The sequence below is a fragment of the Podarcis bocagei genome (genome assembly GCF_964188305.1).
Source record: "Podarcis bocagei genome assembly, chromosome: 14".
NCBI lineage: Eukaryota > Metazoa > Chordata > Lepidosauria > Squamata > Lacertidae > Podarcis > Podarcis bocagei.
Window position 1 is genome coordinate 45,655,160 of NC_138139.1, and position 27,978 is coordinate 45,683,137.

General features: G+C 44.9%; 2 protein-coding genes and 1 long non-coding RNA gene across 7 annotated transcripts in view; 1 reads left to right on the forward strand and 2 right to left on the reverse strand.

Annotated features, from left to right (window-relative positions):
* Positions 1-13,409, forward strand: part of IGSF6 (immunoglobulin superfamily member 6) — a 35,523-nt gene extending 22,114 nt beyond the window's left edge. For 2 of the 5 annotated variants that reach the window (XM_081169750.1, XM_081169749.1), the window contains exons 2-5: positions 3,761-3,887; positions 4,257-4,610; positions 6,352-6,458; positions 8,232-10,068. In XM_081169750.1, the coding sequence (XP_081025876.1) occupies positions 3,821-3,887; positions 4,257-4,610; positions 6,352-6,458; positions 8,232-8,396 (693 nt within the window). In that variant the 5' untranslated portion in view covers positions 3,761-3,820 and the 3' untranslated portion in view covers positions 8,397-10,068. The other 3 variants (XM_081169752.1, XM_081169751.1, XM_081169748.1) reach the window with 3 other exon arrangements.
* Positions 24-27,966, reverse strand: METTL9 (methyltransferase 9, His-X-His N1(pi)-histidine). The gene is made up of 5 exons (XM_081169668.1): positions 27,505-27,966; positions 23,051-23,241; positions 18,506-18,715; positions 15,414-15,598; positions 24-765 (listed from the first exon to the last, which is right to left on the reverse strand). Exons 1-5 carry the CDS (start codon positions 27,859-27,861, stop codon positions 560-562), a joined length of 1,149 nt encoding a protein of 382 aa, XP_081025794.1. The 5' UTR covers positions 27,862-27,966; the 3' UTR covers positions 24-559.
* LOC308573135 lies at positions 4,533-6,341 on the reverse strand. The gene is made up of 3 exons (XR_014001951.1): positions 5,550-6,341; positions 4,901-5,502; positions 4,533-4,654 (listed from the first exon to the last, which is right to left on the reverse strand). It is a non-coding gene; the product is annotated as an uncharacterized lncRNA (long non-coding RNA).
* Positions 27,967-27,978: the final 12 nt, after the last annotated feature.

The window sequence follows — 27,978 nt, forward strand, 5'->3', positions numbered from 1 at the left end:
TAAATGAAGATTGGATACATGAGTCATCTCAAAAAAAGTTTTATTAGCATGATTAAAAACATGTGCTGAAGACCAACAGATAAAATAACTTCATCAACATGGAAGAAAATCCATCCCAACACTTGATAATCAATCCAGTTTTTCTACTGGACGGACAGCTTTATTGCCAGTATTCTCGCATGTCCTTGAAAAACCAGCTGCACTGGATCAGTTTATGTAGCTTCCTGGCTATGGCTGGATCATGATCCTTATCCATAGTTAGGTATAAAAATATCTTCGATTTATTGTTGGATTGCAGGTGCATCGTGGGGGTTAAGAAATCATCAACAGAAGAGTTCTTTTTTTTTTTAAAGAAAGAGTTCCTTTTCCCCCCCTTCCAAAACATACTACAAAGAAATTAGTATTTTGACCTTTAGACTTCATACATGATGTCGATTTAGAATGGATAACCACAATAGTTTTTCCTCCCATCCTGCAATTAATAAAAACCGAGAAAAAACCCCAAAATCAAAATGCTTCATTCACAGACTGCTTCTTGGGTTTGACTCAGAAGACACATTTACACTGGTTTGAGGACGAAGACAGCATCATCTAAGACGTAGTAGTCATTATACATGTCACCTTCACATAAGTATGGCAGTCTGGTGAACGCCTCTATGACAAAGCCAGCTTTCCTGAAAACCTCTGGCAAGCTGTTCACCTGTTCCTCCCACGTCTGTCCTTTGATTTCCAAAACTTCGGAAGGTTTATCCCACTTGCCACCTACTGAAAAAGCACATGGGGTTCGTGTTAGATATTTATCTTTATCTAAATCTGTTTCACTTATCCTGCTTTTTGGCCTAATGACTCGAACAAGGCAGGCTGCGAATCCATTAGGAAAGGCAGAAATTACAACAACGAATCAAGGACAATAATGGACAAATCCTATGAGCAGCCGAGAGCCATAGCCATAAAGCCCAGAGCAAGCTCTTCCCAAACAGCCAGACAGCATCCAAAGGTGAAAGAGAATAATCTTAATCCATCTTCTAAAAACCGGGAAAAAGGGAAAGAAACCTCCTTTCCCTATTAGGTCAAGAAATGCAAATTCCCCTCGCTGAAACATTGATGGGTATATGGAAAAACTTGTGCACAAACTGAGAGTACTTGATGGAATTTCTAAAACAGATAAATTTATTAAAACCTGGTTTGCCTTTCCAATTTACAAATTACTTAAAGATAGTGATATTAATTCCCCACTGCAATCTGCCTCAGTTTGAAACTCATGATGAGGTCCCCCCCCTTTCTACCATTTATGCACTTGTCTGTGTTTTTCTTTATCCCAATACTGCAAGACTGATTAATTAAACAGTGTGTCTCCCTGAAATCTTATTATTACTATTCTCCATATTTCTTTAATGAATGTAACTGGGGGGGGGGTGTTGGGTGTTTGGTGTGGTTTTGTTTGATGTCATGAGCACTGCATTTTGTCTATAATGAAAAGCAATAAAAAATATATATATATATACTTCTCCTTTATTTTAGTGGTTATTGTAATAAGTACCAGATAATTTTAACCATTTGGTTTCTTCCAAATTATTCTACTTTCTGGTAACAATAGGTAGGCGAGTTATTCCCCATTGCTTGAATTTATTTCCTTTTATGTGTGTGCTTCTGCATTTAAATATATATGTAAATTCAAAACTCCAAAACGTTTATTTTCAAATTGTGGGACACAATGAGCACATAAACCGTGGGAAGTGATACCTGTCTCAAACCACTTTCAAGGCCCTTGAAAACTATTGCCTGCCTCAGTCTAATTTGCTCCAGTATTGCCAATGTTCAAAGTGCTCTTTCATCACCACACAGTGTGGTTTCTGTGAGGGAAGTGGCAAAGCAGTTTAGGTGAGAGCAACCTCATTCCCAATCTTCAAGAGAAAGGAAGTGTGGGGACCATATGAGCCACCATGTGAACACTTAAGACAGGGGCGGTAAAACTTTTGCAGCCCAAAGAAACTCAAGTGTTATAAACACAGAAAGATAAGCTAATTGCCAAATGACTCCTTAAACCTAGGTTATGGTTGCCACAATGGGATGTCTAGGTCCCTTTTTTTTTTAATATAGTGATGATTAATCTCATTTCTATACCGCTTTATATTTTAAAGAAAATATCTCAAAGCAGTTTATAACACATTAAGACATCAAATAAAACAATCCAGAATAAAACAAATTCAAGCTTTAAGTAGTAGTAGTAGTAGTAGTAGTAGTAGTAGTAGTAGTAGTAAAAAAAAATAATTTTATTTATATCATGCCCTCTCCGGCCACAACTGGGCTCAGGGCGGCTAACATATAATACATTAAAATATAAATTCAGCAATTGACTGAAATACAGATTAAAATCAGATTAAAATCAAAATAAACTCAGATGGCTACCCACAATTATAACTATAGGGTTGGGGGCCTTAAGTATTTCAGACATATTGCTTTCCACATATATTTACCTGCTTAATATATATAGCTGCCCCATAGCAGAAGAACTCTAGGAAGCCAGTGTGGTGTAGTGGTTTAGAGTGTCAGACTAGAACCTAGGAGATCAGGGTTCAAATCCCCACTCCGTCATGGAGCTTACTGGATGACCTTGGGACAGTCACAGCCTCTTTACCTACCTCATAGGATCTTTGCAGAGATTAACTGAGGAGCGGGTGTGAACCATGTACTCCTCTTTCCCAGCTCAAAATTAAAATTGGCATTGGTACTGATAAGAGTAGGATTGTCTAATCCATTTTTAAAAAGCCATGCAGCTTGGCGACCACCACTGCAAATTCCATCTTTCAACATTCAGCTTTGCTGGATGTTCTCAGATTCTAGTGCTATGAGAGACAGAGAGGAAAAACGGGGGGGGGGGGGGAGCCATGCGCTTTCGATGCCTGGTGTGGATGTGACCCTAAGCTCTGTTGCTCACACGGCCCTCTCCATAGTACTGCACTGCCTTGCACCACTGGGGCCCTGGGTGGGCTTCCTGTGAAGGGCAAGAGAAACCAAGGTGTAGTTGGAACTGTGCACACTCCTTGAAGGAAAGATGGGATAGAAAGCATAATGATATAATCTGTCAACTCTGTGAGTGTCTTTCCCATTTGCTTGAACCAGAGGTAACAATAGGAATCTGCTGTTTTCAGGAAAGGATAATTTGGGACGCGGGTGGCACTATGGTCTAAAGCACTGAGCCTCTTGGGCTTGCCAATCGGAAGGTCAGTGGTTTGAATCCCCGCAACGGAGTGAGCTCCCGTTGCTCCGTCCCAATTCCTGCCAACCTAGCAGTTCGAAAGCATGCCAGTGCAAGTAGATAAATAGGTACCACTGCGGTGGGAAAGTAAAGTGCATTTCTGCGCACTCTGGTTTCCATCACGGTGTTTGTTCCGTTGTGCCAGAAGCGGTTTAGTCATGCTGGCCACATGACCCGGAAAGCTGTCTGCAGACAAACGCCGGCTCCCTCGGCCTGAAAGATAGATGAGCACTGCAACCCCATAGTCGCCTTTGACTGGACTTAACCGTCCAGGGGTCCTTTACTTTTAACTTTAGTTAAAGAATTCTTTCCCCTCCATTTTTAAAGGTTCCTGAGGGGTAGCTACTAAACAGAACCCAGCAAATAAGCTGAAAACAGTTGCACAGAGAGACACCCTGTGCTTTATTTCACATCATGCAAATACAGAGTTAGGAACTTCCTCAGTTGTGCAATATGAAGAACTGTAACTGACAAGGGCTTCCCATTCCGTTTCCACTTCAGGCTCCCCTCAGTTCCACTTTCTTGAGCTGAAACCCTTTCAGAGGAAACTTTGCAGGCAAAATGGCAACGTTCAAGCAATGGGTTCTGATTCTGGTGCTGCAATTTACCTGGGTGACATATTATGCAGGTAAGGAATTCTCTCTCTCTTAATCCTTTCTGTTGTCATCAAGCTTTAAAAATAACAGCTCTTGCAGAAAACATCAGAAGCAGATTTATTTGAGAAAAACTCGGGCAGGGGTGAGGTGAGGCAAATTGCCAAAAAAACAGCCGGGGCAGGGGGAAGGGAAGCTAATCCTCCTCTATCTCTGCAGAATAATGCACAGGATTGGGTTGTAAGTCACACCAGTGGAGGTGATGACTGGAGCCTTCAAATAGCTTGTGGAAACTGCAATTAACAGGTAACAGCAAGCTCCTAAACTGTAATATGCAGAGAACCGACTCCTCACCCTTTTTCGATTGACTTTCTCATCAGGGTATGTTTAATCCTCCTCAATAGGTGCCAACCTTTGCAAAGTGACAGTATCTCAACCTCCACTCATGGAAGGCTACCCTGCATCAAAATATATTGCTATACCGTGTACTTTTTCTGCTCAGGGATGCCCCACATCCACTCCGACCATTCTGTGGTTTCGATATCTTGCACATACCCACGAAGCCTTGTGCACTCCCAACTGCATAAACAGCACAAAGTTCAAAGTGTCTCACTTAACATCTAAGAACCAGGCTCACCTTGGGATCAACGAAATCAATGAAGAAGACAGCGCAATTTATTTTTGTGGGGTAGCAATTTCAAGTTCAAATTCCTCCACCTCCAAGCAAACTGGAAGCGGAACAGTGTTAGTGATAAGAGGTTGGTTGCTACTTTATTTTTTTATTTTTTGAGGGGGAAGGGTTCTCACTGGGAGAGCCAGTGTGGTGTAGTGGTTAAGAGCGGTAGTCTCGTAATCTGGGGAACCGGGTTCGCGTCTCCGCTCCTCCACATGCAGCTGCTGGGTGACCTTGGGCCAGTCACACTTCTCTGAAGTCTCTCAGCCCCACTCACCTCACAGAGTGTTTGTTGTGGGGGAGGAAGGGAAAGGAGAATGTGAGCCGCTTTGAGACTCCTTAAAGGGAGTGAAAGGTGGGATATCAAATCCAAACTCTTCTATTATTTTAGGGAGATTTATATCCAGTGCTTTTTTTTCCTCTAAAAAAAATGTTTAGAGGTACTCTCATTTTCCTACTCATGTTGAAATACTGCCCCTCAACGAGACCAGACTTAGATTCACAAAATGTTTAGGGGTATGTGTACCCCTGCGTCCCCCCAGGAAAAAAACCACTGTTTATATCTCACTTGCAGGTCAAAGACTGCACCCTACGAATATTATTTTAATAAACTGTAAAGCAAAAGTGCTAAGGCAGGGTAGCCAGGCAGGGTAGACACTCCCAAGGTTTGCTGGACTAATGCTCTGGCTCTGCATAAGGATTTTCATATATTCAAACTAATCAGAACCAGAGAGATACAAAGCAAGCCTAACTCTCTCTAACTCAGTTGGTTGATTCACACACACGTGACAACCTTATCACACATGATAAACTATGTAAAAAAAAAAATTGTCCAGTAGCACCTTAGAGACCAACTAATTTTGTTCTTAAACCATAGTTTAAGTGATAAACTATGGTTTACAAAGCTGGGAACGGGCTTTTGTCCTGCGTGTTCCTCCCTTGTTTTGGTGCTTCAGCCCAATTTGAAGAGTGTATTGCTATCTCAGAAACAGAAAACTAAGTAATAAATATCTTTTAAAAAAACAAAAAACAGAAACAGAAAACTAAGTTTTAATGTCTGTTTGATAAACAGGTTTCTAAAACCATGGTTTGATCTTAGTTTAAGATCCTGGTTAGGAAACCAGCCCTAAGCAGCAAGGTTTGAGTGTAATGGGAAATGGTGATTTGCTTTGAACCTGACTGAAGTGCTGAAGCTGGTGTTTCGGGGAAGGAGTAAGGGGAGGAGCTTGGAGAACTGACCGGTTTTATAAACAGCGGCATATAAAGCTGGAACAGTTACATCTCAACTGGCCCAGCAGGCTCTTCTTATGCTCTGATGGTCTAGACTCCTCAAGGTGGAATCAGAACAAGAAACTAGAACCGCAGAACCTGGGGACTCTGCAGCTCTTTTGTGGACTTTTAGGACATACGCTAATAATCGTTCCCATTTGAACATTGTACCTGCAAAATATAACTTTATATGGAACTCTTTGTGACATCTACATAGGTCTCTATAGACAAACAACTTGCACAACCTGTTTTGTGCCTTTGGGTCTTCAACTGGATTACATGGCGACCTCTTGCCACCCAGGTCTAGATTCTCCCTTTTCTTCCTCCACACCTACTTTTTCTCTCCTTCCCATCCCCTTCCTTACATAGAAGAGCCGGTGGTTTCCTTACTTTATGCGGTGTTATCACTCTTTTTAGGTCTCCGCTGATTGTTACTTGTTCCTTTTGATTAATGAAATCATTAAAAAGCGCAAGAAAATCACCATTCGTACTATGTCAATAATGCAAACTGAAACTAAACTAACGATATTCTTTTTGTTGTTCTTATTTTAAAAAAGAGAGTGGAACATACAGCCGAGGAGTTGAGTACAGCATGCTGGCCATTTCAGTTGTGCTGTTCCTCTACCTTGTTGCCTTGTTGGCAGTTTTTAAGTTATTCACTAAGGTATGTTCGTCTCTCTCTGTGTCTCCTCTCTCTCAATCTCTCTCCCATACCAGATCCTAGTAGCTTTCCAATGCTTTCAATGAAGGAAACCCAAGACCAGCCTTGGGATGGAAGTCTATTTGCATGCTGTGAAAATATTTTTTTATAAAAGAAAAAAGAGGGCATGTGATTATGACACCCTCGCCACTTCTGCAAATTCGGTTGCTGCCAAGCTAGATATGATGTCAGCCACATCCACTTCTTAAAAAACAAAACACCCCAAAACTGGGAATATACATAGGAAGCTGCCTTATGCTGAATCATACAATTGGTGAATCTTCTGATTTGGACTATTGCAATAGTCCTTACGTAAGGCTGCCTTTACAAAGTTATGGAAACTGCAGCTGGCCTGAATTTGCAGTGGTTGCTGAATGGAGCAGGTTATAGGGAGCGTGTGACTCTCTCGTTACAACAACTCGTTGACCTACTGATTCACTTCCAACCCCAATTCAAAGTGCTCGCCTCAGCCTTCAAAGCTTCAAACAGCTGAGGACCAGGGTACCTCAAGGGATACCTGCCCCAATACGAACTTGTATCAGGTGAACCTCTTCTCTTTCTCCTGCCCAGTTTGAGGTGTGTTTAGTAGGGACACAAGAGGGGGGCCTTTTTAGTGGCTGCACCCAAGCATTGGAATTTTCTCTCTTGGAAGGTCTGCATAGCCCCCTCTTTGATGGCATTCTGTCTAGATGACAAAATCCTCTTTTTTGGGCCTGGCTTTTGGTCTAGCAGTTGGCCACTTTTAACTGGATGTTTTCTGCTGCTTGCATATATCATTTAGTGCTAGAATTTTTTATGGTACTACGCTTATTTCATTTGTACAGTGGTACCTCTGGTTATGTACTTAATTTGTTCCAGAGGGCCGTTCTTAACCTGAAACTGTTCTTAACTTGAAGCACCACTTTACCTAATGGGGCCTCCCGCTGCTGCCGTGCCACCACGATTTCTGTTCTCATCCTGAAGCAAAGTTCTTAACCCGAGGTACTATTTCTAGGTTAGCGGAGTCTGTAACCTGAAGAGTCTGTAACCTGAGGTACCACTGTATATGATTGGGGGGGCAGTTTTAAAATGTGTTGGCACACTGATGTATTCAGTGTTTGTTCGCCACTTTTGAAAAGGCAGAATATAAATATTCTTAATAATCCGATCAATCAATCAATTTTATGCAATACCCTTGTATCCACTAAAGAACTCAGGGTGGCTTATATTCCCCACCCACCCCTGAGTACACTGCAGTTACATCCACACCATATGCAGTTTGTTAAGGGTGCATTTGTAGCTCTGTGAGGGGTAAACTACAGTTCCCAGGATTCTTTGCAGGAAGCCATGTGTTTTTAATTGCGTGGTGTGGATGTGACCTGTATCTTCGCAATCATCACTTCGGGAGGTGGGTTAGGTTAACAGAGCATGCAGTTTGCCCAAATTACTCAGAGAGCTTCCTGCCCATGCAGTGACTTGAACCTGGGACGCCACAGTTTAAATCCCACACTCTACCCTGTGCACAGGGCTTCTGCTATCTCCATTTTTCACCCCACATGACCCGCTCTTCAATTTAACCTCCCAAACATTTTACTTCTCCATGTGACAGGTGGCTCCCATCACTATGATTCCTTGAACGCAACAGCAAAAATACCCATTACCACATCATCCCCAATCTGTGTAATGTTTGCTTAAAAAAAAAAAAGAGAGGTACCAATCCCCTTTGCTAAAATGCATTGTTCACCTTTGTTTCCACAGCCTAAACTCAAGAAAACAGAGAGGCATGTCAATGTTTGCGTAAGTGTTTGCAATCCTGTACACAAGGTAGCTAATGCATTCTCCAAGGGTGAATCTTTATATGAGCAGGAAAAGGAACTACCCACGCAAAGGAGGGAGGTATCAGCAAGCTTGGGGGAACCCTGAGGCCTACAGAGGGACAAAAAACTTTAGTTAAAACCCCAGTTCTTAAGAGAGACACCCTTCCAAGCTACTCAGTGATGCCTAAGCATGCTCAGTAGCCACCCTTGAGAGAGAAACCCCCTTAGAAAACTGGGGGAAGAGGGATTATCCTGAAATGAGACATGGCTGGCTGGAACCCTTAATAGGAGCCTTCCACGTGGCAACACTTGGCTGCATGTCCAGCCTGTTGCATTTCAAATCTGCAGTGGGCTGGCATATGGCAAGCCTTAAAAAAAACCCCTGCAATCTTATACACACTTAGCAGCTGGAAGATCACAAAGTTTGTAGGCTACACAACAGTTTGGTTATCTATGGCGAGTTAATCCAAAGCCTGCAGGGAACCGTTGCTGCTGCATATGACACCTGAAAACAGATGTGCGCAGCCTCATCTCCTGACTGAATTTCTCCAGCTGGGGAAATGGAGCCAGACTATGCCTGCTGCCAATCTGGAACAGAGGTGGGGAAACTGTGGTCAATTTGAATGCTGCTGGACTCCAACTCCTATCGGTCCTAGCCAGCATGGCCAGTATTCAGGGAAGCTGGGAGTTGGAGTCCGACAACATCCAGGACGCAAAAGTTTTCCCCTAATCCATTTCTACTTTAGAAAGGAGGGCCAGAAAAGTAAGTGCATCACAATGCACCACTTTAGGCTGAGATGGAAACACAGAATTCTGCTAGGGTTGCTTCCTCCTCCTCCTTCCTCTTGTGGTGTTACATGAAAGAGAAAGGGAGCACATGCTGAGTGGGCGGCTCTAGAAGTAGCCAGCTTGCATGGCTAGCAATAGGAACAGCAACGCCCCTTCCTTGTTGTGTCTGCCTTTGTAACCGCCTAGTGGCAGAGTTCCATGGGGAACAGGCAGGTGATGGGCACAGGGCTGCACCTGACACTCAGGTGTGCTGCATTTGTGGAGATGGGAACCTGGCTAGACCAAAACAAAAGCGAGAGAGGGACCAGCAGGGAACGAAGCAATGCAAGGAAGAGGCCTGGGCTTCTGCTTGGCGAAAGCTGCCGCCCCTTCTCTTTCAGAGGCACCTCGACCCACATTTCCTCTTTTAATTGCTGCCATGTTTAAATGGGATTGTTTTCATTGCATGATATAACTACAGGCGTTGGTATTCCAAACGGTACTTTTGATTGCATATTTCAAGTTTATTATTTAGTTATTTTGTGCCATTAACGTACACGGCTCTGTAGTTAATTATGAACGTTTGCATTTTAAGGTTTGTGTAACTGGTTTTCATACTTGGAGATTGCTTGGAAATCTATTTGGGCACTGAGCAATATAATAGTAATAATAATAATAATAATAATAATAATAATAATAATAATAATAATAATAATAATAATAGCCTTGCTGCTATTTGCCAGGGCACACTGACCAACTTGTGCTCCCTTCCATAATATAACAGCAAGGAAGAGAGGGATGGTTGGGATGGTCTGATCTGGTTCTGTATAAGGCTACGGTCCTATAGCTGATAAATACCCCACCCCACAACTGTTAGTAACAGTCATGTTTCCTGTCACATCGGCAGTGTCAGAAGGGGTCATTTTCTCAGTTTCTGTTTTAAAAACAACAACACCCCAATGTGCCCCACACTGCTAGGTGAGGACAAGTGTTCAAAGTCTCTTTTAAATTTCCAGGGTGGGGGAAGCAAAGTAGCCGTTTGTCGAGCGATCGCAAAGGAGTTTGGCAAAAAGAAGCGCAACAGGCAGCGGAGGCATGTAAGTAGCCAGGAGCATTGAAAGGGGGCAGGAACTGTGTTCATACGGGCAATCGCAGGGCATCGATGACAGAAGGGGAAAGGAACCAATTGGGCGGCAGCACAGAGGCCGGGTTATAGGCTATGCTGCTATGCCAATGTTGCTCCAGCATTCTAAGTTTAGCAATGAATGCAAAAAGAATTATTATTATTGTCTTGTCTGTGCTGTGATTTGGCACCCATCCTTCCTTATCCATTTCAACCTGGAGAAGGTAGCATAGCTGTTCTGAGAATGGCGTAATTCTTCCTGCAACTCACACAAAAATGTATCTTGTATAAATGGGAATGTCGCAATGAAAAACAAGCTACAGAAAGTAGGCTTAAAAAACAAACAACCCAGTCTTACACATAAAGATTCCGGACAGAATAATATTTCATAGAAAGCTAATCCTTTTGAGCTTGCCAATGGATGCCAGTATGGTATAGAGTTCCCTTCACTGAGTAAGCTCTCGGAGAATTTGCAGTTGTTTGGGAAGCTTATGATTCAGCCGTTTTCTTCTGCTGGTATATGGATAGATATATATATGTGTGTGATTTTTTTTAAAAAAAACAAGAGACAGAGAAGTGCGGTGCACCATGGCAGTGAACATGACTCTTTGGGATCAAGTATTTTGGGGTTTTATTGCACACTAGCAAACTACTGAACATGCTTCTTTTCTTTTCTTGCAGGGACATTTGGATAAAAGCCACAAAATGGATGAATTATCATAGCAGATGCACTTGCATGGGTTCAGTAGAACTGGAAATGTGAGTCACACATTAAACATCCGAAGGGGAAAAAGTGAGCTTCATATAGCAAAAAGCTCCTATTGTGTCATACTAAGCTAGGGCTGCCATACGTCTGGATTTTCCCGGACATCACCGGGATCTCAAAGGCAGAACTGACGTCCAGGGGGGGATTTTTGAAAGGCAGTCAATTGAAAAATCACTTTTTCTTGGCGTTTTTGTAAAAAAAAGAAAAGAAAAGAAAAGCTCAACAACTTTCAGGGTGTCTTGGTTTTTACTTTTTGAAATACAGTTAACCCAGAATGTTAAATGAAAATGTAGCATTTACACATATGCCAGGAGCTGCCTAGAACTGGAATTAATTTCAGTGGCTTTACTTTGAGCGGGGGCTAACAGGGAATACAACCTATTTAATCAGAAATGTCCTTGAGTTTTTAGTGGTGTTCCTTCCTTTTCCCTTCATTGATTTCCATCTTCCCCACATTCTCTCGCCCACCCTCACCCTTCTTTGCTTAGCTTTAGAGCTGCCTGTGCCTCTTCAAAAGGCGAGCCCATCTTGTACTTCAGAGGCCCACATATCTAGCATCCTGATCTCAAAGCAAACACTTTGAACCATGAGGAAACAAATGCCAATATGTGCTTGGTTGCCTTGCCAGGAAGTTGCGTTAAGTTTTATTGTACAGTTACCAAACAGGATCCTGGACATAAAGGTGTGGGAGAGAAACAGCAACACCCTGGAAATCCTGAGAAGTTACAAGCCCAGAGAGAGAAACAGAACTGTAGAATTGCAAAGTAAGATACGGAAAATGCAAGGACGACGACAATTTCACAAATCAGGCCAGCTAAAGCACAGGTTCTGGGGCCTAGGTCTTGCATGTTACATTATGGGGGCTCCACCTAAATGGACCAGGAACAGCAGCACTGGTCCATGGTGGAGAATGGTGTGAACAACCAGTCCAGGGCACATACTGGGGCTGATGACAGTTGCTGAGTGGGTTTGCTATGCAGGAAAAGACCTGCTAAGGTTCAAGCTGCACCAAACATCTTAATTTCCCCAGTTCTGCTTTTTTCTTCTTCTCCCTTTAAGAGACCACTTCCTGCTGCTGCCTCTTAAACACACAGAGCAGGGAGCAGTAGAGGAGAAAGCAGGAAGTGGGAGAGCAACCAGGGAAGGGCTTTGTGGGAAGGAAGTAGGGAAGCAGCCAGGGCAAGGCAGGAAAGGAGAAGAGCAACCAGGGCGGTGTTGTCTTCCCCCTGCAAGGGCACCTTGCCCAAGGTCCCCTCAAAACTGGCAACACACCTGAGGTTAAGAAGCATCTCCAGGCATACAACTGTACTCCTGGGATTCTGCCCCGAACATGGGTGCTGCAGTGACCAGAAGGGCATTTACACAATTGCAACTCAGGCACCAACTGCACCCATTCCTTATCGGATCTGGCCACTGTGATGCGTGACTTAGATGCGCCCCAGTTGGACTACTGTAACGTGATCTATGTGTGGCTGCCTTTGAGAAGTACAGTGGTACCTCGGTTTACTGACACTTCAGGTTACATACGCTTCAGGTTACAGACTCCGCTAACCCAGAAATAGTACCTCAGGTTAAGAACTTTGCTTCACGATGAGAACAGAAATCACACGGTGGCGGGAGGCCCCATTAGCTAAAGTGGTACCTCAGGTTAAGAACAGTTTCAGGTTAAGAACAGACCTCCAGAACGAATTAAGTTCTTAACCTGAGGTACCACTGTATTTGGAAGCTTTAGCTGGTTCAGAATTCTGGGCCAAACTGCTGACTGGTACCGGTAGCAGAGAGCATTATTATTATTATGTTACTCTGTCATTAAAACAACTTCACGGGCTACCGGTTCGTTTCTGGGTACAATTCAAAGTGCTGGCTGTATCCTATAAAGCCCTATATGCTTGAGCCCTGGTTACAGGAAATATCGTAATTCCCTACATGAACCTACCTGGGTGCTAACATCCTCAGGTGAGCACCTTCTCTCAGTCCCATCGACATCAGTGACACAGTTGGTGGTGACACAAGAGAGCACTTTTGCTGTGGCTGCTCCCACATTGTGTAATTTCCTCCCAAGAGATGTTAAGACTGGCTCCCTATTTGGAAGACAGGAGTGCCTGACGTGCTCTGGTCCATGGGGTCACGAAGAGTTGGACACGACTAAACAAAAAAACCCTGTTTGTTATCCTTCCACTGGCAGGCTAAGGCCTTCCTAGGCCTTTGAAAACGGAGGTGCAGAAACTGGGCTGTGGTCAGGGCAAAGTGGGTTTTAATTTTTGGTTTTGAATGTGTTCTGCTGTATTTTAATTATTGTTTTTAACTAGTTTGTTTTTATCGCTTTGTATTTTATAATGCCGTTTTAAATGTTGTAAGCCACCCAGAATCCTAATTTGCAAGAAAGATGGGATATAAATACTAACAACAACAACAACAACAACAACAATTGTGTGCACTCCTCAGTAGTGCTCAAGCAAGACGGGGGGAAAAGTTCTTTGTCAACATGGCATTTTATCAAAATTAATGGGAAGTCAAATGTTTCTACTTTAACACATACCGTATTTTTCGCTCTATAGGACGCACCGGACCATAGGAGAGGGAGAACAGGGAAAAAATTTTCCCCCTCTAAAACAAGGTGCGTTCAAGGTGCGGGAGTTCCCTCTGGGCTCTGGAGGCTTCAGGTTCCTTTCGACCTGCTCTTTGGGGCTGGCGGGGGGGGGAGCGCTGCTTTCCCCCACCGCCAGCCCCAAAGAGCAGGTCGGGGAACAGAGCAAAGGTTGCGCGCAGCCTTGCCGCTGCCCCCGAGCTTTTGGGGCTGGCGGTGGGGGGAAGCGCTGCTTTCCCCCACCGCCAGCCTCAAAGATCCCTGAAGCCTTTGGAGTGCAGCGCGAGTTCCCGCTGCGCTCCAAAGGTTTCAGGCTTCGGCGACAGCCTTTCTAGCCTCTGCAGGGCAGCGGGGTGAAGGCACCCCGCTGCCCTGCAGAGGCTTTGCGCAGCTAACCCCAAGCTAGAAGAGCGAGATGGAGTGCTCCGCAGTGCTCCGTCTCCCTGTTCTGGCTTTGGGCTTAGCCGCGCAGCCTGTATTCGCTCTATAGGACGCACACACATTTCCCCTTAATTTCGGGGGGGTGTGCGTCCTATAGAGCGAAAAATACGGTATGTAGTTCAAAACAGTACAAAAGCTAAGAGATCTGTTGCGGTGGTTCAAATGGAATCCCAAACGATAGCGTGCAGAAAGGGGTCTCTGGACTGTGCCCTTTCCCCTGCCATGCGCCATCAGCTCCCAACCACAGAACCTGGTTTGTTGCAAACTATAGTTTGGCACTTTGTCTGAACCAGGAACCTTTGGTTTGTGCTTTTCTTGCAAACCAGTTTGGAACTACCTCTTCCTCACAAGATATATTATTGCCACAAATGATGATTTATAAGCTTACATATTTCTTTTAAGAAAGACAGAAAGAGAGACAACACATCCTTCCCACTTTTCATGAGTGGATGAACAAAGGGTGGGAATAGAAGGTAATGCAGAAACTGAACTTGCAAAGAAGAAAGACTGGATTTCAAAGCCAGAACAAGTCTTTTCTCACCTCATTTCTCGTTTTCTTGCATGTTAACTCCCCCCACCCCCAGCAAAACATGACTGCCAAAATTTGAATGTATGCAAAGTACTTTCTTGCAATTTGTCATCTGTATGATGCTGACGTATGGGTATCTAGTTCCACGGAAGAACAGACTCCCTGCAAATTAAGATTTGTCTTTGTAGCTTTTGTGCATGACAAATAGGCTGTAAGCTTAGTTTCCTTCCTTTGGTTATTTTAAATTTGCTTTGTACAGTGGGCATTATTGACCAAAATGCTGGATATGTGAGTTTTTGTACTTAGTTAAGACTAAATAAACCTTTAAAAAAACCACTCAGAACAAAACAAACAAAAACTCAGAACCACACACACACACACACACACACACACACACACACACACACACAGAAAGAGAGAATATTGGAAAAAATGAACTATTATAAAAGTCAACTTGGAGCATGGGTGGAGTAGTTCCTTTGCAACTACAACCAGAGTCCTTTCGGTGCGGAGACATAACCTCAACCAGGTATTGCCCCTTAAAAAATTAACTTGGTCCAGCCTTCTATTCTGACTACAGGCTATGACTGGCTGAAGCCTCTAAATAAGTCCTCCTAAGAGGCACTTTACATACATGGAGCCATTGTTGCTTCCATACAGCTCTGGGAATGTGGTTTGGTTGCACTTGTTGGTGTACATGTTAAACATTTCAGAGCAACTGTGGAAGTGAGGCCAGCCATGTCACTCCAAGCAAGACATAAAGCGCCCATGGATTCTAGGCAGGCTGTCTGCAATTGCAAACAGCTCTTGGGAAACCCCTGCAGAACAAATTCTCATGCAATTGCAGGAGTGAGGAAGTCCCCCTTTCCTTCCCTCCCAACCCCCATCAATCAGCTGTTAAACACTTACCATTCTCCACATATGGATGAAAGGGCAGAACCAATGCCAGGATGACTCTGCCTCTCGTAGGCTCCAGTACACTTCTAATATCTTTTAATACAGTCAATGGCTGATCACAGCGATCGAGCAGATTCAAGCAGCTGATGACATCGTACTGGAACCCTGTGCTCTGCCATTCGTTGATGCCGAGCACTCTGTATAGGTAGAGGGGGGAAGTGTTGAGGGTTACAACCAGACAAGGAGAGATTGTTCTCTTTCTGCCTACAATGATGTGAGGCAAAGTAAGCAAATAATGGGTTAACCTCTGCTCATTAAGTCTAGGTCACTATGCAGATGAGTGGAGTGTGGGCTTTATAGCGTTAGCATCTATTTTGCAGTGGGAGATCTGCAAATCAACATTATATGTCTTACTCCAATAAGATTTCATCACACGAACAGCAATTTGCTGGGTACATGCTGAAGAGGGAATAAACAGACAGGACCTTTATATTCTCCGCAGAGGAACTTGTCAGTTTGCAGAACGGTTGCAGCCTAGAGTGTCTGTCCCGATCACAGATGTAATACAGTCAATAATTCCATCAGAGCCAGTGTTAGCATTATAATCTGTTTGCAATAACTCTAAAATGACAATTTTATACGAAGGGCTTGTATTAGCTCTGTTAGCTGCAGCTTGTCTTGAAATCGCCAGACACTAGAAAACTTTAAGAGGTTATACCAGCCACAGCTGATACAGCAGAACTTGGCAAATAATGGGGCTGGAGAAGCTGACACATAATAGAAGCCTTCGTCAGGGGACAATCAAAACGAGATGAATTTCTCTCATTTGTAAAGAAAAGGGAGTGTGGCTTACAACTTCCCAGAGTCATAAGCATCTTTTTGCCAGAAACTCACCTAAGCCAAACAGGTCTTTGCACATGTTAATCAGCATTACCCAATCTGCAGTCCTTCAGATAATTTGGGTTATTTGTGGGGCATAGGAATTCGTTCATCCCCCCCCCCCAAGAAATATAGTCTAGCCCCCCACAAGGTCTGAGGGATAGTGGACCGGCTCCTTGCTGAAAAAGTCTGCTGACCCCTGGTCCAAAGTATCTGAAAGGAAACCTGCTTGATGCATTCTGATGGGCATACTTCTAATGTGCTCTAAACCACTGGTCTTCAACTGGTGGGTCGGAACCCCCTAGTGCAGGCATGGCCAAACTCGGCCCTCCAGATGTTTTGGGACTACAATTCCCATCTTCCCTGACCACTGGCCCTGTTAGCTAGGGATGATGGGAGTTGTAGTCCCAAAACATCTGGAGGGCCGAGTTTGGCCATGCCTGCCCTGGTGAGTCGTGGCCTGATCCAAAGTGGGTCACAGCAGGAGCACTACTACAATGCAAATATATGGTGAAGGTTTAAGAAATGGGCCTCCAAATGCTTGCTTGGGTTTTCGTTATATTCATTCAGAAAAATAAGAATGGGCTATTTTAAAAAAGAAAAGAAATAATCATGGTACAGTCATCCTGCAAAACACAAGCTATAGCTTCTGTCCAACTGCAGGCACCGTATTTAATTCTGGGAGGGGGCAGAGGGGCAGGAGAGAGAAAGGAAGGAGGAACAAAACATTTCAAGAGTTCTAAGTTAAGAGACCCACAAATGTAATTCAGGCTAAATTGGACACTAGAGATCTTTGCTGTAAGTCAACAGCCCCTGTGTCTTGTTGTGGTTTGAAGCTGGATCTCAAAGCAGCAAGGCAGGTCAGGCGCTGCAGAACCACAGATAGCTCCAGGTGAGCAACTTGCTCTGATGAAGGTTGAGAGCAGACAGAACATCTTTAAGCCTCTGCCACTAGACTACGTCTGAAGGCTCCACCCCTTGTGGATAACCTTAGGATTCTTAGAGGACCAACCGTCTGGCACTTCTCCATAGCCTCTTGCCTTGTTAGCTCTCTGTACCAATGGACTGGTGAGGTACTGTGGGAAGCCTTTGTTTTCTCAGGCTCTGATACCTGTGAGGGTCCTGGCTCTGGACCTCTGGCCTAGTGGACTCCTGGTCTCCACCAACAGACTTAGAGCCCTAAAGCTGGCCTGGTTCCTTGTTTGGCTCCTTAGCTGGAGATTCTGCAGCCTGTGACTCAAGAGTCTTGATTGCTACTGGCCTCATGGCACCAAGGTTCCAGCTGGACTACTACAACTACAAAGGAAGCGGCGTGGTGCTGTGGTCTAAACCACCGAGCCTCTGGGCTTGCTGATTGGAAGGTCAGCAGTTTGAATCCCCGCGATGGGGTGAGCTCCCATTGCTCTGTCCCAGCTTCTGCCAACCTAGCAGTTCAAAAGCATACCAGTGCAAGCAGATAAAAAGGTACCACTGCGGCGGGAAGGTAAATGGTGTTTCCAGGCGCTCTGGTTTCTGTCACAGTGTTCCACTGCTCCAGAAGTGGTTTAGTCATGCTGACCACAGGACCCGGAAAGCTGTCTGTGGACAAACGCTGGCTCCCTCGGCCTGAAAAGTGAGATGAGTGCCGCACCTCATAGTAGCCTTTGACTGGATTAACTGGGTCCTTTATCTACCTTACCTTTTTTACTACAACTACAACACGGCTATTGCTCAGCTTTCCTCCTTTCAGCAAGCACAAGGGTAATGCACACATTACCCCACTGCTCCATGTCTGAAAAACCACCTTGGATATTTTGCAGAAAGGATATACAGTTGTACCTTGTTGCCAAACGTCTTGGAACTCGTATGTTTCGACTCCTGATCAAAAACCGGAAGTGAGTGTTCTAGTTTTCTAACAATTTTTGGAAGTCGAACGTCTGGCGCAGCTTCCGCTTGGCTGCAAGAGCTTCAGAAGCCGTGTTTTGGTTTCTGAATATTTTGGAAGTCAAATGGACTTCCAGAACGGATTCTGTTTGACTTCCAATGTATGACTGTAAATCCTAATGAGATTTTTTTTTAAAAGCAAACAGATTGTATCTTCCCTAATTTGCAGAAATAATTATAGTTATCAGATAGAAATCTTGTAACCGCCTATATGCTTTGATAGACCATGGCAGGGGTGGGAGAGAAGATAGCTAACATAGTATCACTGACGTAGCACACAGCCCACTTAGCAAGCAATATACCTGTATTTCTTCTTCTGAAGCTGCCAAATCATAGTTTCAGACAACTCGGTAGCATAGGTTTCTTCAAAGTGAGGACTCATGACTTTTGTGACTTCTCCATCTCCTGCTCCTAAATCGAGAAGCCGGCGGGATTTCCAGTCTGGATTTATTTTAAGCAGTCTCTGAAATTGTTCGGGTGAAAACACAAACATGGAACCTCTTCCCAGTAACCTGAAATGTTAAAAGACGACAAGGTTTTATTTGTTTATGAACAAAGTGGGCAACTTTAGGAAGTGGAGACAACATTTCTTTCATTTCAAACAAGTATGGACATAGCGATGGGAAACCTTTTAACCGTTTCCAGAGTGGTTTAACATTCAGTCCCTATGGGTTTTCCTAACCATTGTTAGCACCGTTAACATCTACAGTTCCTAGGTTTCTTTAGGGGAGGCCATGACTGTTTAAAGTGGTACGATACTGCTTTAAATGAATAGTGCAGATAGGGCTTGACCTGGGTTGGCCCTTAACCAGCATTTAAAGTCGCCTAATGAAGAACTGCAGTATTTTACAACAAGCTGCCTGGCCCAGTAAGAGAGACAACATTCCACCTACTCGACATCCAACTTGCAATGCCATGAAGCCTTATTGGGGTGTCCAAACTTTTTTCAGAGGGGCAGATTTGATGAAGTGAACATGTGTGAGGGCTGACTATTTTACCCCAGGAAATAAACTGCCACAGGCACCAGATTAAACCAACCGGCGGACTTTGGACTTGCCTGCCTTACATGCTGACTTTAGATTCAAAGGCATTAGAGGAGAAGAGGACTCAAAAAAGGTTAGCTTTAAAAAGACAAGAGTGACAAGGAAGATGTAAAAGAATAGAAGAAGAAACAGACTGAAAGAGATGCTGAAGATGACATCGTTAGAGCAGTGGGAAAGGAGATTAATATTTTAAAACGGTATAAACTAGCAGCAAAGACCACAGTAGGTATCCGAAGCTTCCTTGTGCGATAGAAAAGAACGTGGAATGGCAAATGAGCCATTCATTAAGGAATCTGCAGCAGGGACAATTGGGGTCTCTGTGGATTGTATCAATGGCATCTCTGCTTGTCCCACTTTGAAGTCTATATTGTAAGATTACAGTAGTTGTGCCAGAGGTGCAAGTGAATGAAAGAATAAGGAGTGGAAGAATCCAGGGGGGGAAAGAAAATAATTGGTTAGCAAGAGACACAAGAGGAAAGCAATGCATTAGTCAGGTCAACCACAGGAAGGAGCCCAAGCCGAAGGGTAAAAAGGTGATCTGTGCCAGCGAGTCCCAGCTGCAAAGAGCAGAATCATGATCAAGAGAGAGGACACGGGAAGGAGAGAGAACGGCTGGTGAAGACAATGAGAGCAGATAAAAAGTGGGAAAAGTAAAAACGTACCAATGCGCGTGGAATGGAATGGTCCGGAGGGAACTGCCATTTTTATAACGGGCATTGGAAGAAAAACATGAAAGCAAGTGGCATTCCCTTTTCAAAGACCAACCCCCTGGCAGTACATCTGAGCATCCCTCACATAAATTGGCTCAAGGGCATTATTCCTAAAGACACCGCAAGAAGGCATTCAAAGCAACAGAAACCTTTTGGACTGGAGCAAAAACAGTGAGGATACAAGGGGATACAGCGAGGCACTGCAGTCGACTGTGCACCCCACAGGAAACGTCTAGCTGAGAAATATGATGATCATGATCAAACTGTATAGCAGGATAACGTGTAAAAGGGTGTATTTTAAAAAAAAAAGTTGTGGTATTTCCTTCACTCAGCTAAAGAGGATGTAGAGTCAAGCATGCATCAAAGGAAAACATAAAACCTAGAGTCCTTTGGAGGGCCTGGCACTAAAGGAAACTGAGCAGCTGGGTGCAAATGCCAGGGTTGCATCTATGACTGGGATGCAGGATGCATAGCTCTCAAGCAGCTGTCTGCTAGCATATTACTGAAGGTGGTGCTTGGCAAGACACACCACCCTGGCAGGTGTAACACACGTCTCCCCAAATATAACTCAGGTGGCTAGGAAGGCCCAACAGAGACTCCATTTCCTCAGGGTCTTGCAAAAGAACAATGTTGAACAACAATTGATGACCTCCTTCTTGATGACCACAATAGAAAGTGTCCTCTCATATTGTATCACAGTGTGGTACGTTGACTTGACAGTCACAGACATAAAGTCTTTACAGAGGGTGGGGAACACAGCACATGATATCATGGGCTGTCCCCTGAGCCTGCTAGACGACATCGCAAGGGATCGTTGCCTTAGGAGAGCGATGTAGAAGTATAATCAGTTGTGAAAGGTAAAGGGACCCCTGACCATTAGGTCCAGTCGTGGCCGACTCTGGGGTTGCAGTGCTCATCTCGCTTTATTGGCTGAGGGAGCCGGCATACAGCTTCCGGGTCATGTGGCCAGCATGACTAAGCTGCTTCTGGCGAACCAGAGAAGCACACGGAAACGCTGTTTACCTTCCCACCAGAGTGGTACCTATTTATCTACTTGCACTATGATGTGCTTTCGAACTGCTAGGTTGGCAGGAGCAGGGACCAAGCAACGGGAGCTCACCCCATCACAGGGATTCGAACCGCTGACCTTCTGATCGGCAAGTCCTAGGCTCTGTGGTTTAACCCACAGCGCCGTACCAACAGGCTAAAAAACAGTTTCTATCCGTGGGCTGTTAGGCTGCTGAACAGAAAATAATATAGTGCAACTGATTTTCGGGGTTGGTGTGTTGTGCGACAAGCACACAAAGTGCAATGGGATTGAGTGAGGGGGGGAGGCTCGGTTAATTTCATTTTACACAGGTTGTACATTAACAATAAAGGTATTATTAGTGTGTACGTGTAATTTCAAGAATACTGATTGGGTAGTGGTAGGTCTCTTCCTCAGTATAACTGTTCTGATTGAATTTGGAGACCCTCCCCCAATAAAGCAGCTTTTAGGTCTTCACCCAGCTTGAATGCTTAGTTATGGGCTCATTTCTAAGGAAATTTGCTACAGTGAAAAATTTGGTTGAGGGCTCCAGTTGCATATTAGTTCAATTTGTCAGCTCAGGCAAAGCAGAGGAGGTGGCCTTAATGTGTAGAAATGAACTGGCGTTGTGTTTTTTCAAAGGACACTAAAGGGCAGCTCTCTCCATGCTGAGTATCTGCTCCAAGTTTCCTGTGAAAAACCAGTTTGAACAGACCCTTCCAAGACAAGCAACTCCATTCTGTATTTTGCTATCTTCAGTCTACCTAGGCTAAAGAGAATGGAGAACCATTTGATTATTGATCGAATACCACTCTCCCTGCTTCCATCTGTACACAATGATATATAGAAGTTGAGAGCAAAAGCTTTACACCACGCTCCTCTTGAGTTTGGAAGCAAAGAGAACTGCTCCAGTTGAAATGCTCCGGCTCAAATGGGATTTTTTATTTTATTTATTTCACAACTTTGATATACCACTCACAACTGGAACAACACCTCTAAGCTGTTTACAAAAAAACACACAACAGGATTAAAATGATCAATTATTAAAAGTGCTGTTTAAAACAATCAAAATCAAACAGCAAGCAAAAAGAGATTAAAGTACATTTCAGCGTTCTACATCTCCAGGAAGGCTTTCCTGAACAAAAATGTCTTAAGCAGGCACTTAAATGTTTCATGCAGAGCTGCTACCTGTGGGGGAATTCTAGAAATCAGAAGTGGCTCCCCGGCACTAGCGTGGAGAGAAAGATGGGGGTGAGGGGATGGGTGGGGAGATGCGCTGGCAGAGGCAATGCAGCACTCGCACTGGTACATCCACACAGAGCCCACCTTCCTGCCTCTTTGCTTCTCCCCCCTAGGTAAGCTGCAGCAGCACTAGTGCTAGGAGGCCAGGTATATGACAATGTCCCTCTTCGCCAGCTGCACCTGCTAGAAATGTCATAATCATGCTATTTTTTCAGAAAAGAGGTGCAGGATCCCACCACGAACACCTCCCTCACTCTCTTAGAATGGAAATGGCGCCCAACTGAGAGGTGCTGGAATTGTGTTCCTGAGAGCTCTGGCTGAAAAACAGCCTCGGTCTTGAGCAAGATACCAGGAGGCAATATTAACTGAGCTATCCCGAATGCTACAAGGTATGATGGCTGTTAGGACCAGCCGTCAATGGCAATTAGCCATGGCAACGGTATGCTCTCAGAATATCAGTCTCTGAGGGACTCATGTCCTCCTTGTGGGCTTCCCAAGAGGCATCTGGAAACAAGATACAGGAAGCAGGATACTGAATGAGATGGACACATCAGAAGATGCATGCTCATTCTTCGTGGAAAAGTTGTCGCTGCACTGTCAAAGCGACAATTCCTGCTCCCCTCCAAAAACCAGGGCAATCACGTGGCATAGCTGCCCCCGAGTCATCTCGTAAGACACCACTTAGGAAAACACTTCATTTAACTAGGATCTGGAAGTGGACTTCCCTAGTGCAAAAGTCAAGCCGCACAAGAGAAGCAAGGGTGTTTCTGTTTGAGCGTGAGACCTACACACCCTCCCCCTCGCCACTTTCCACTTGGCACTTACCCATTGATAGACGTCCTGGACATAAACAGGCTAAAAACAGAGGACACGAAGGAGTGATAGAGTTGAATGAACAGCCAGCCCGATTTCTCAATACTGTTATTTAAGAAGATCTGTGTTCCTTGGTCAAGGTAACTCTGGACAAAGATAGGCTGAAGAGATTCACACAGCTGCTCTGTATTGCACACGTACCACTGCAGAGGGAGGAAAAGGGACAAGAATCATTATTCACATGTCGGCACTAGGCCTGGGCAATATAGCGACCTATTGCCCAGGACCGGTATGAGGAGCAGACCGTGATGCTGGTTTCACTCAGCGGTATATCGCTGGTGAAACTGCTCCGCTTCTGAGTCCCTCTGCTAGCAGCACAGCTTCATCCAGGAGATGCTGCTAGCAGAGGGGTTCGGAAGCACGGAGGTTTCACCAGCAATATACCGTTGAGTGAAACCAATGTTGCGGTTTGCCCTCATATGGCGCAGAGGGAGGAAGAAGCTGTATCGGCAAGGTGCTTGTTCCTCCCTTCTGCATCTTTGAACTGCTCAACTGATGGGCACCCAGTTGCTGCTCCCTTCAGCCAAGCGTTTAACAGAGCCCCTAGTCTGCGCTAGCTTGCCCAAGCTGACAGCGGGGTGGGGGCTCTGTGAAACTGCACCCCCCCATCTGAGCAACCCCGAGGCCTCAGCAGCATCAGATCGCTCAGCTGGGGTGGGTGGGAAGCTTCTTCTATGCCCCAGCTGTGAAAAGCCCAATGCTGCTGTGGTGTCAGATCGCTCAGATTGGGGGCTGGAAGAAGTCTCCCCCCATCCCATCAGATGGGGTGGGGAAGACTTCTTCTACGCCACAACTGAGCGAACCCCGATGTTGCTGAGGTGTCAGGGCTTGCTCAGCTGCATTGGCCCTAGCCTGCAAAGCACTGGGGTGTAAGGGCCCCAGGTCCAGCGGTGAGAGCAGCGGCCGTTTCACCCTGTGTCTAGATGGCTGGGGCCAAATGCAGCTTGTTTCAACATCACCAAACCATGATTATCTGGCTGGGGACAGATCATGATGTTCAAAATCTAACATCGCCCAGCCCTAGTCGGCACTGCCAAACCAGGCTTAAGCAAAGGAGAACGATCTTTGGACAGTATTCGAAACTCCCATTGTTCTAGGCACATTTTGCGATAGGGAATTCCATTAGTGTGAGCAGTTTTTGAGCTCTGGGTGCAGTACTGCGCCTAAGATTTCACATTAAAACTGCAGAGTGGAAGGAAAGGAAGACCTTTTTCTGCCTCCCCACTTCCAGCCACTCTCTTAAGAATATTAGGGGGGTGGGCAGTGGAAGGACTAGACCATATGAAAAATGATTCAGTTAGATTCAGTTCATTCATTTTCAGCTTTGTATTCTTGTTATAAAAAGGCTCACCTAGACATTTCATTGTTACACCCATAACCTAGGTTTAAGGTGCCATTTAGCTCCTAGCTTTCATATCTCAATTTCTAACACTGTCTTCGGATTGGGGAGGGGTGGCAGCTTAGTTGAAAAGCACATGTTTTGCAAACAGAAGAATCAGGTGATGAGGACCTCCGGCTGTGACCCTGAGTGTCAATGTCTTTCAGGTCATATTTACACCATACATGACTTCCTCCAAAGAATCTGGGGAACTGTAGTTAGTTAGGGGTGCTGAAAATTGTACTATGTAAGCAGTAAACTACAGCTCACAGGAACTGGCATCATGAGATTGGCCTTAGCTGGGGACGGTATTCTACAGTTGGGGTGCCAATAACAGATAGTGTCCCATCCTCACTCACCACTTGCCTTGCCTCAAGTTGGGAGTACACAAAGAAGGACCTCCCCTAAGGGTCAGACAGGCTTGTACAGAAGCAGACAGCTCTTAAGACACTCTTGGCCCAATCAACTATTTGGCTTTTGACTGCTAAATTCACCTAAAATCAACTGTGTTCAGAATAATATCTAATCGGTGTGACAGTGGTATCTACAAAGCTCTCGCAGCTCAAACTTCAACATTCCAGCATTTGCCGTTCCCTGTTCAAGGCCTCAAAATACTTATGCATATAAATGCCTACTGGCACTATTAACACACAATTTATATTTATATCTCAAACAATTCAAATCTTGTGCTTTGAAATGAGCTCTATACAACTCTCAATCTTGCTACCCTACTCTACCAAAAGAGCTAAAAGGAAGAATCTAAAATGGTTTGGGTATTTTAATACACAAATCCATTCTTTCCAGTTGGCTTTTAAGATATTAAGCACAGTGGTCTGTACGCAGTGTTCCAGGTTGAATGCCAGCATATCAAACTAGCATTCCTTCCCTGAAGTCATCAATTTATGCCAACAGAGAGCCCAAAGCTACCTACAACCACATTACTGGAAAAATATTGCAGATTTCGGAAGGTGGTGTTAAGTTTCCAGAAGCATGCCTGGGAGCTTTCCAGCCATGCATAATACATTACAAACATGTACCTAACTTGTTGCACACGACCACTCCACAGCTCCTTTAATCTTGTTGCTTCACTGATTCCTGTTCTCTTTGCATACATTTCAGAGTATTTCAACCTCACTATGCAAGTTCACATTTTCTGTTTTGGAGGTCAAACTGCAACATTATTCAGTATCACTGCACTGCACTTTGCTAGCAGCGGAAAGAGGTGGGTGAGGCCACATGCATCAATTCAAAGCAGAACATATGTCCTTGGGGAAGGAAGGAAACGTGAGGGCCTTATTAGAGGTGGGAATGAGAGGCAGGTATAGGTTGGGAGATAACTTCAGTGGCTAGATCTGTGATTGTTCAGATGAAAAAACGCTGAGAGGAGAAAGATTGACAGGTCTGAGGCCTTCTCTGTGGTGGCACTCCATGGAACATCTCTCCCCTGGAAGCACGTCTAGTGCTGATGCTTATGGCATTTCAGTGCCATGCAAAGGCCAGTTTATTTACCCAGGTGTTATGGGAGGCTGGCTAATGCAATTTGTGACTAAACTCTTCATGGAATTTTAGCACTGTGTTTTTCTCTGCTCTTAACTGTTTCAAACTGATGTATTTTTAATCGGGTCGTAAAATGCCCTGGGGATCATGTGATGAATGTCAGGCTAAAAATTTATTTATAAATAAATATATGGTCAGGATGGAAGGAAGCAATGACAGAAATATGGATAGGCAGGTGTCATGTTCAGTAAACTGGATTGATGAGTTGGGTGCACACAGGTTTTGCAAACGAGTTTCCAGTCCTTCAGGTCACAAGGGTAAGGAAAAGAACACAAAGTGATAACAAATGTATTGGATTTGGGAGAAGAAAACAAACTTTGGGAGTCCTATTGTGAGTTCTGAATAAAGGGCAGCATTTGGGGATTGACTGCTAAATTATCCATCCCATACTGTCAATGGACACAAAGGAGAATCGTTATCACATATCAAAGATGAGACAGCGGAAGTTGCAACAGCACAGCAATCAGCACTGCTGGAATTTTCAGCTCTAAGTGTGTGCAGAAGTCTTGTCTATACAGGTACAAGCATACAAAAATTGGGTTGTGCCTTGTTTTCCCTAGCAACTCCCCATGCCTGCTTAGCTCATACTTACAAAAGCCACAAAGCTGCCTCATGGCCAGAACTATTGTTTTTGAACACAGATCGTGTTTCCTCCCCGCTATTTTATATTTGCACATTCAGCACAAATTCACCCGATTGCACTTCAGAACATTTTGAGGCAGAGAAAGGAAGAGAACAATTATACTACATTAAGTTTCCTGTTCCCTGTCCCATCAGGTTCCAAGTAAATCCTCATCTCCTCCTTGCAACTTTTCAGCTTCGCCTCCCCCCACCCCTGTATCCCCACCTTTCACCAGTAGCATGTGCTCTTCCGAAGTCTCCTGCCCTGCACTCAAAGGGGGGCAAAGGAGCCAGTCTTGTTACCCACAGAAATAGCAGAAGCTCGCTGATCTTCCCGACAACCAAAGGATGTCCCATAAGAGATTTATTCCTCTCCTCCTTTATTTTGTGCACAGACTAAATGCACAAAGCACAACACACACAAATCTTTCTCCTGATCTCTCACCCGGATGTGTCCATATTCTCTCTCTGTCTCTTAGGCCAAGTATGGAGAGATTCTTCCAATCCTCTTTTTGTGTGTGTGTGTTGTGCGGGGAATGGAGTGTATTCAGTGGGGCAGAGGTTAACTCTCCTCAAGGAGCTTTTTTTATTCTTCTCTCCCCCCCAAACAACATCATATCTCACCTCAAATCACACGCTTCCAAAAGAAGTGAGAGATGAATATAAAAGAGAAGCTACCCTACACCCCAAACCCTGAAATTCTTCCCTATTTGGGGGGAAGGCGATGGATGTGGGGCCCATTCAAAACACACCCCTCCCCCTTCTTCCTCCTGCCGCCCCTCCCCCCTCACAAAATGGTTTTTGGGTGGGGGGCTTAGAAGTACTGCTCCTCCTGCTGGTGGGTCCATACCTGGTGGTTTTCCTTGATGCCCGGGGCTGGCTGGCTGTGGCTGCCCATCATATTCATGTAGAGAGACCTGGATAAAGGGCTCCTCAGGTACCTGGCAGGCCCAGACCACATCCTCTTCCTCAGCACCCACAGAGACAAGGTGTAGCAGCCCAGCCAGACCAGGCAGAGTCTCATGAGGGTGGGGTGGGGTTGTGGGGGGTGGGTGGGAGAGGGAAGAAAGGGGCGCTCAATCACCCCCTCCCGCAACCACCGCCTCCTTTCTCCATGGCTGCAGCAACGGCGGCGGCGGCGGCCAGCGCGGAGCTCCCCATTCAGTGCCCGCACATCCACGCACACACATACATTACAGACACACATGCATACATGCGAGGCCGGAACCCGAGAGCCCAGGGAGGAGGGCCCAGGCCGGACGGGATGGCCGGAGACACCAACCAACCCAACCCGCCCGCACGAGAGGACGCCTCGCTCGCTCGC

Coding starts and splice junctions, on each gene's coding strand:
- METTL9 (XM_081169668.1), bottom strand. CDS start 27,861: ATGTGTGTCTGTAATGTATGTGTGTGCGTGGATGTGCGGGCACTGAAT. Junction 18,716..23,050: donor TCCAGGACGTCTATCAATGG/GTAAGTGCCAAG, acceptor TTAACATTTCAG/GTTACTGGGAAGAGGTTCCA. Junction 766..15,413: donor TCATCCATATGTGGAGAATG/GTAAGTGTTTAA, acceptor GTGCTTTTTCAG/TAGGTGGCAAGTGGGATAAA.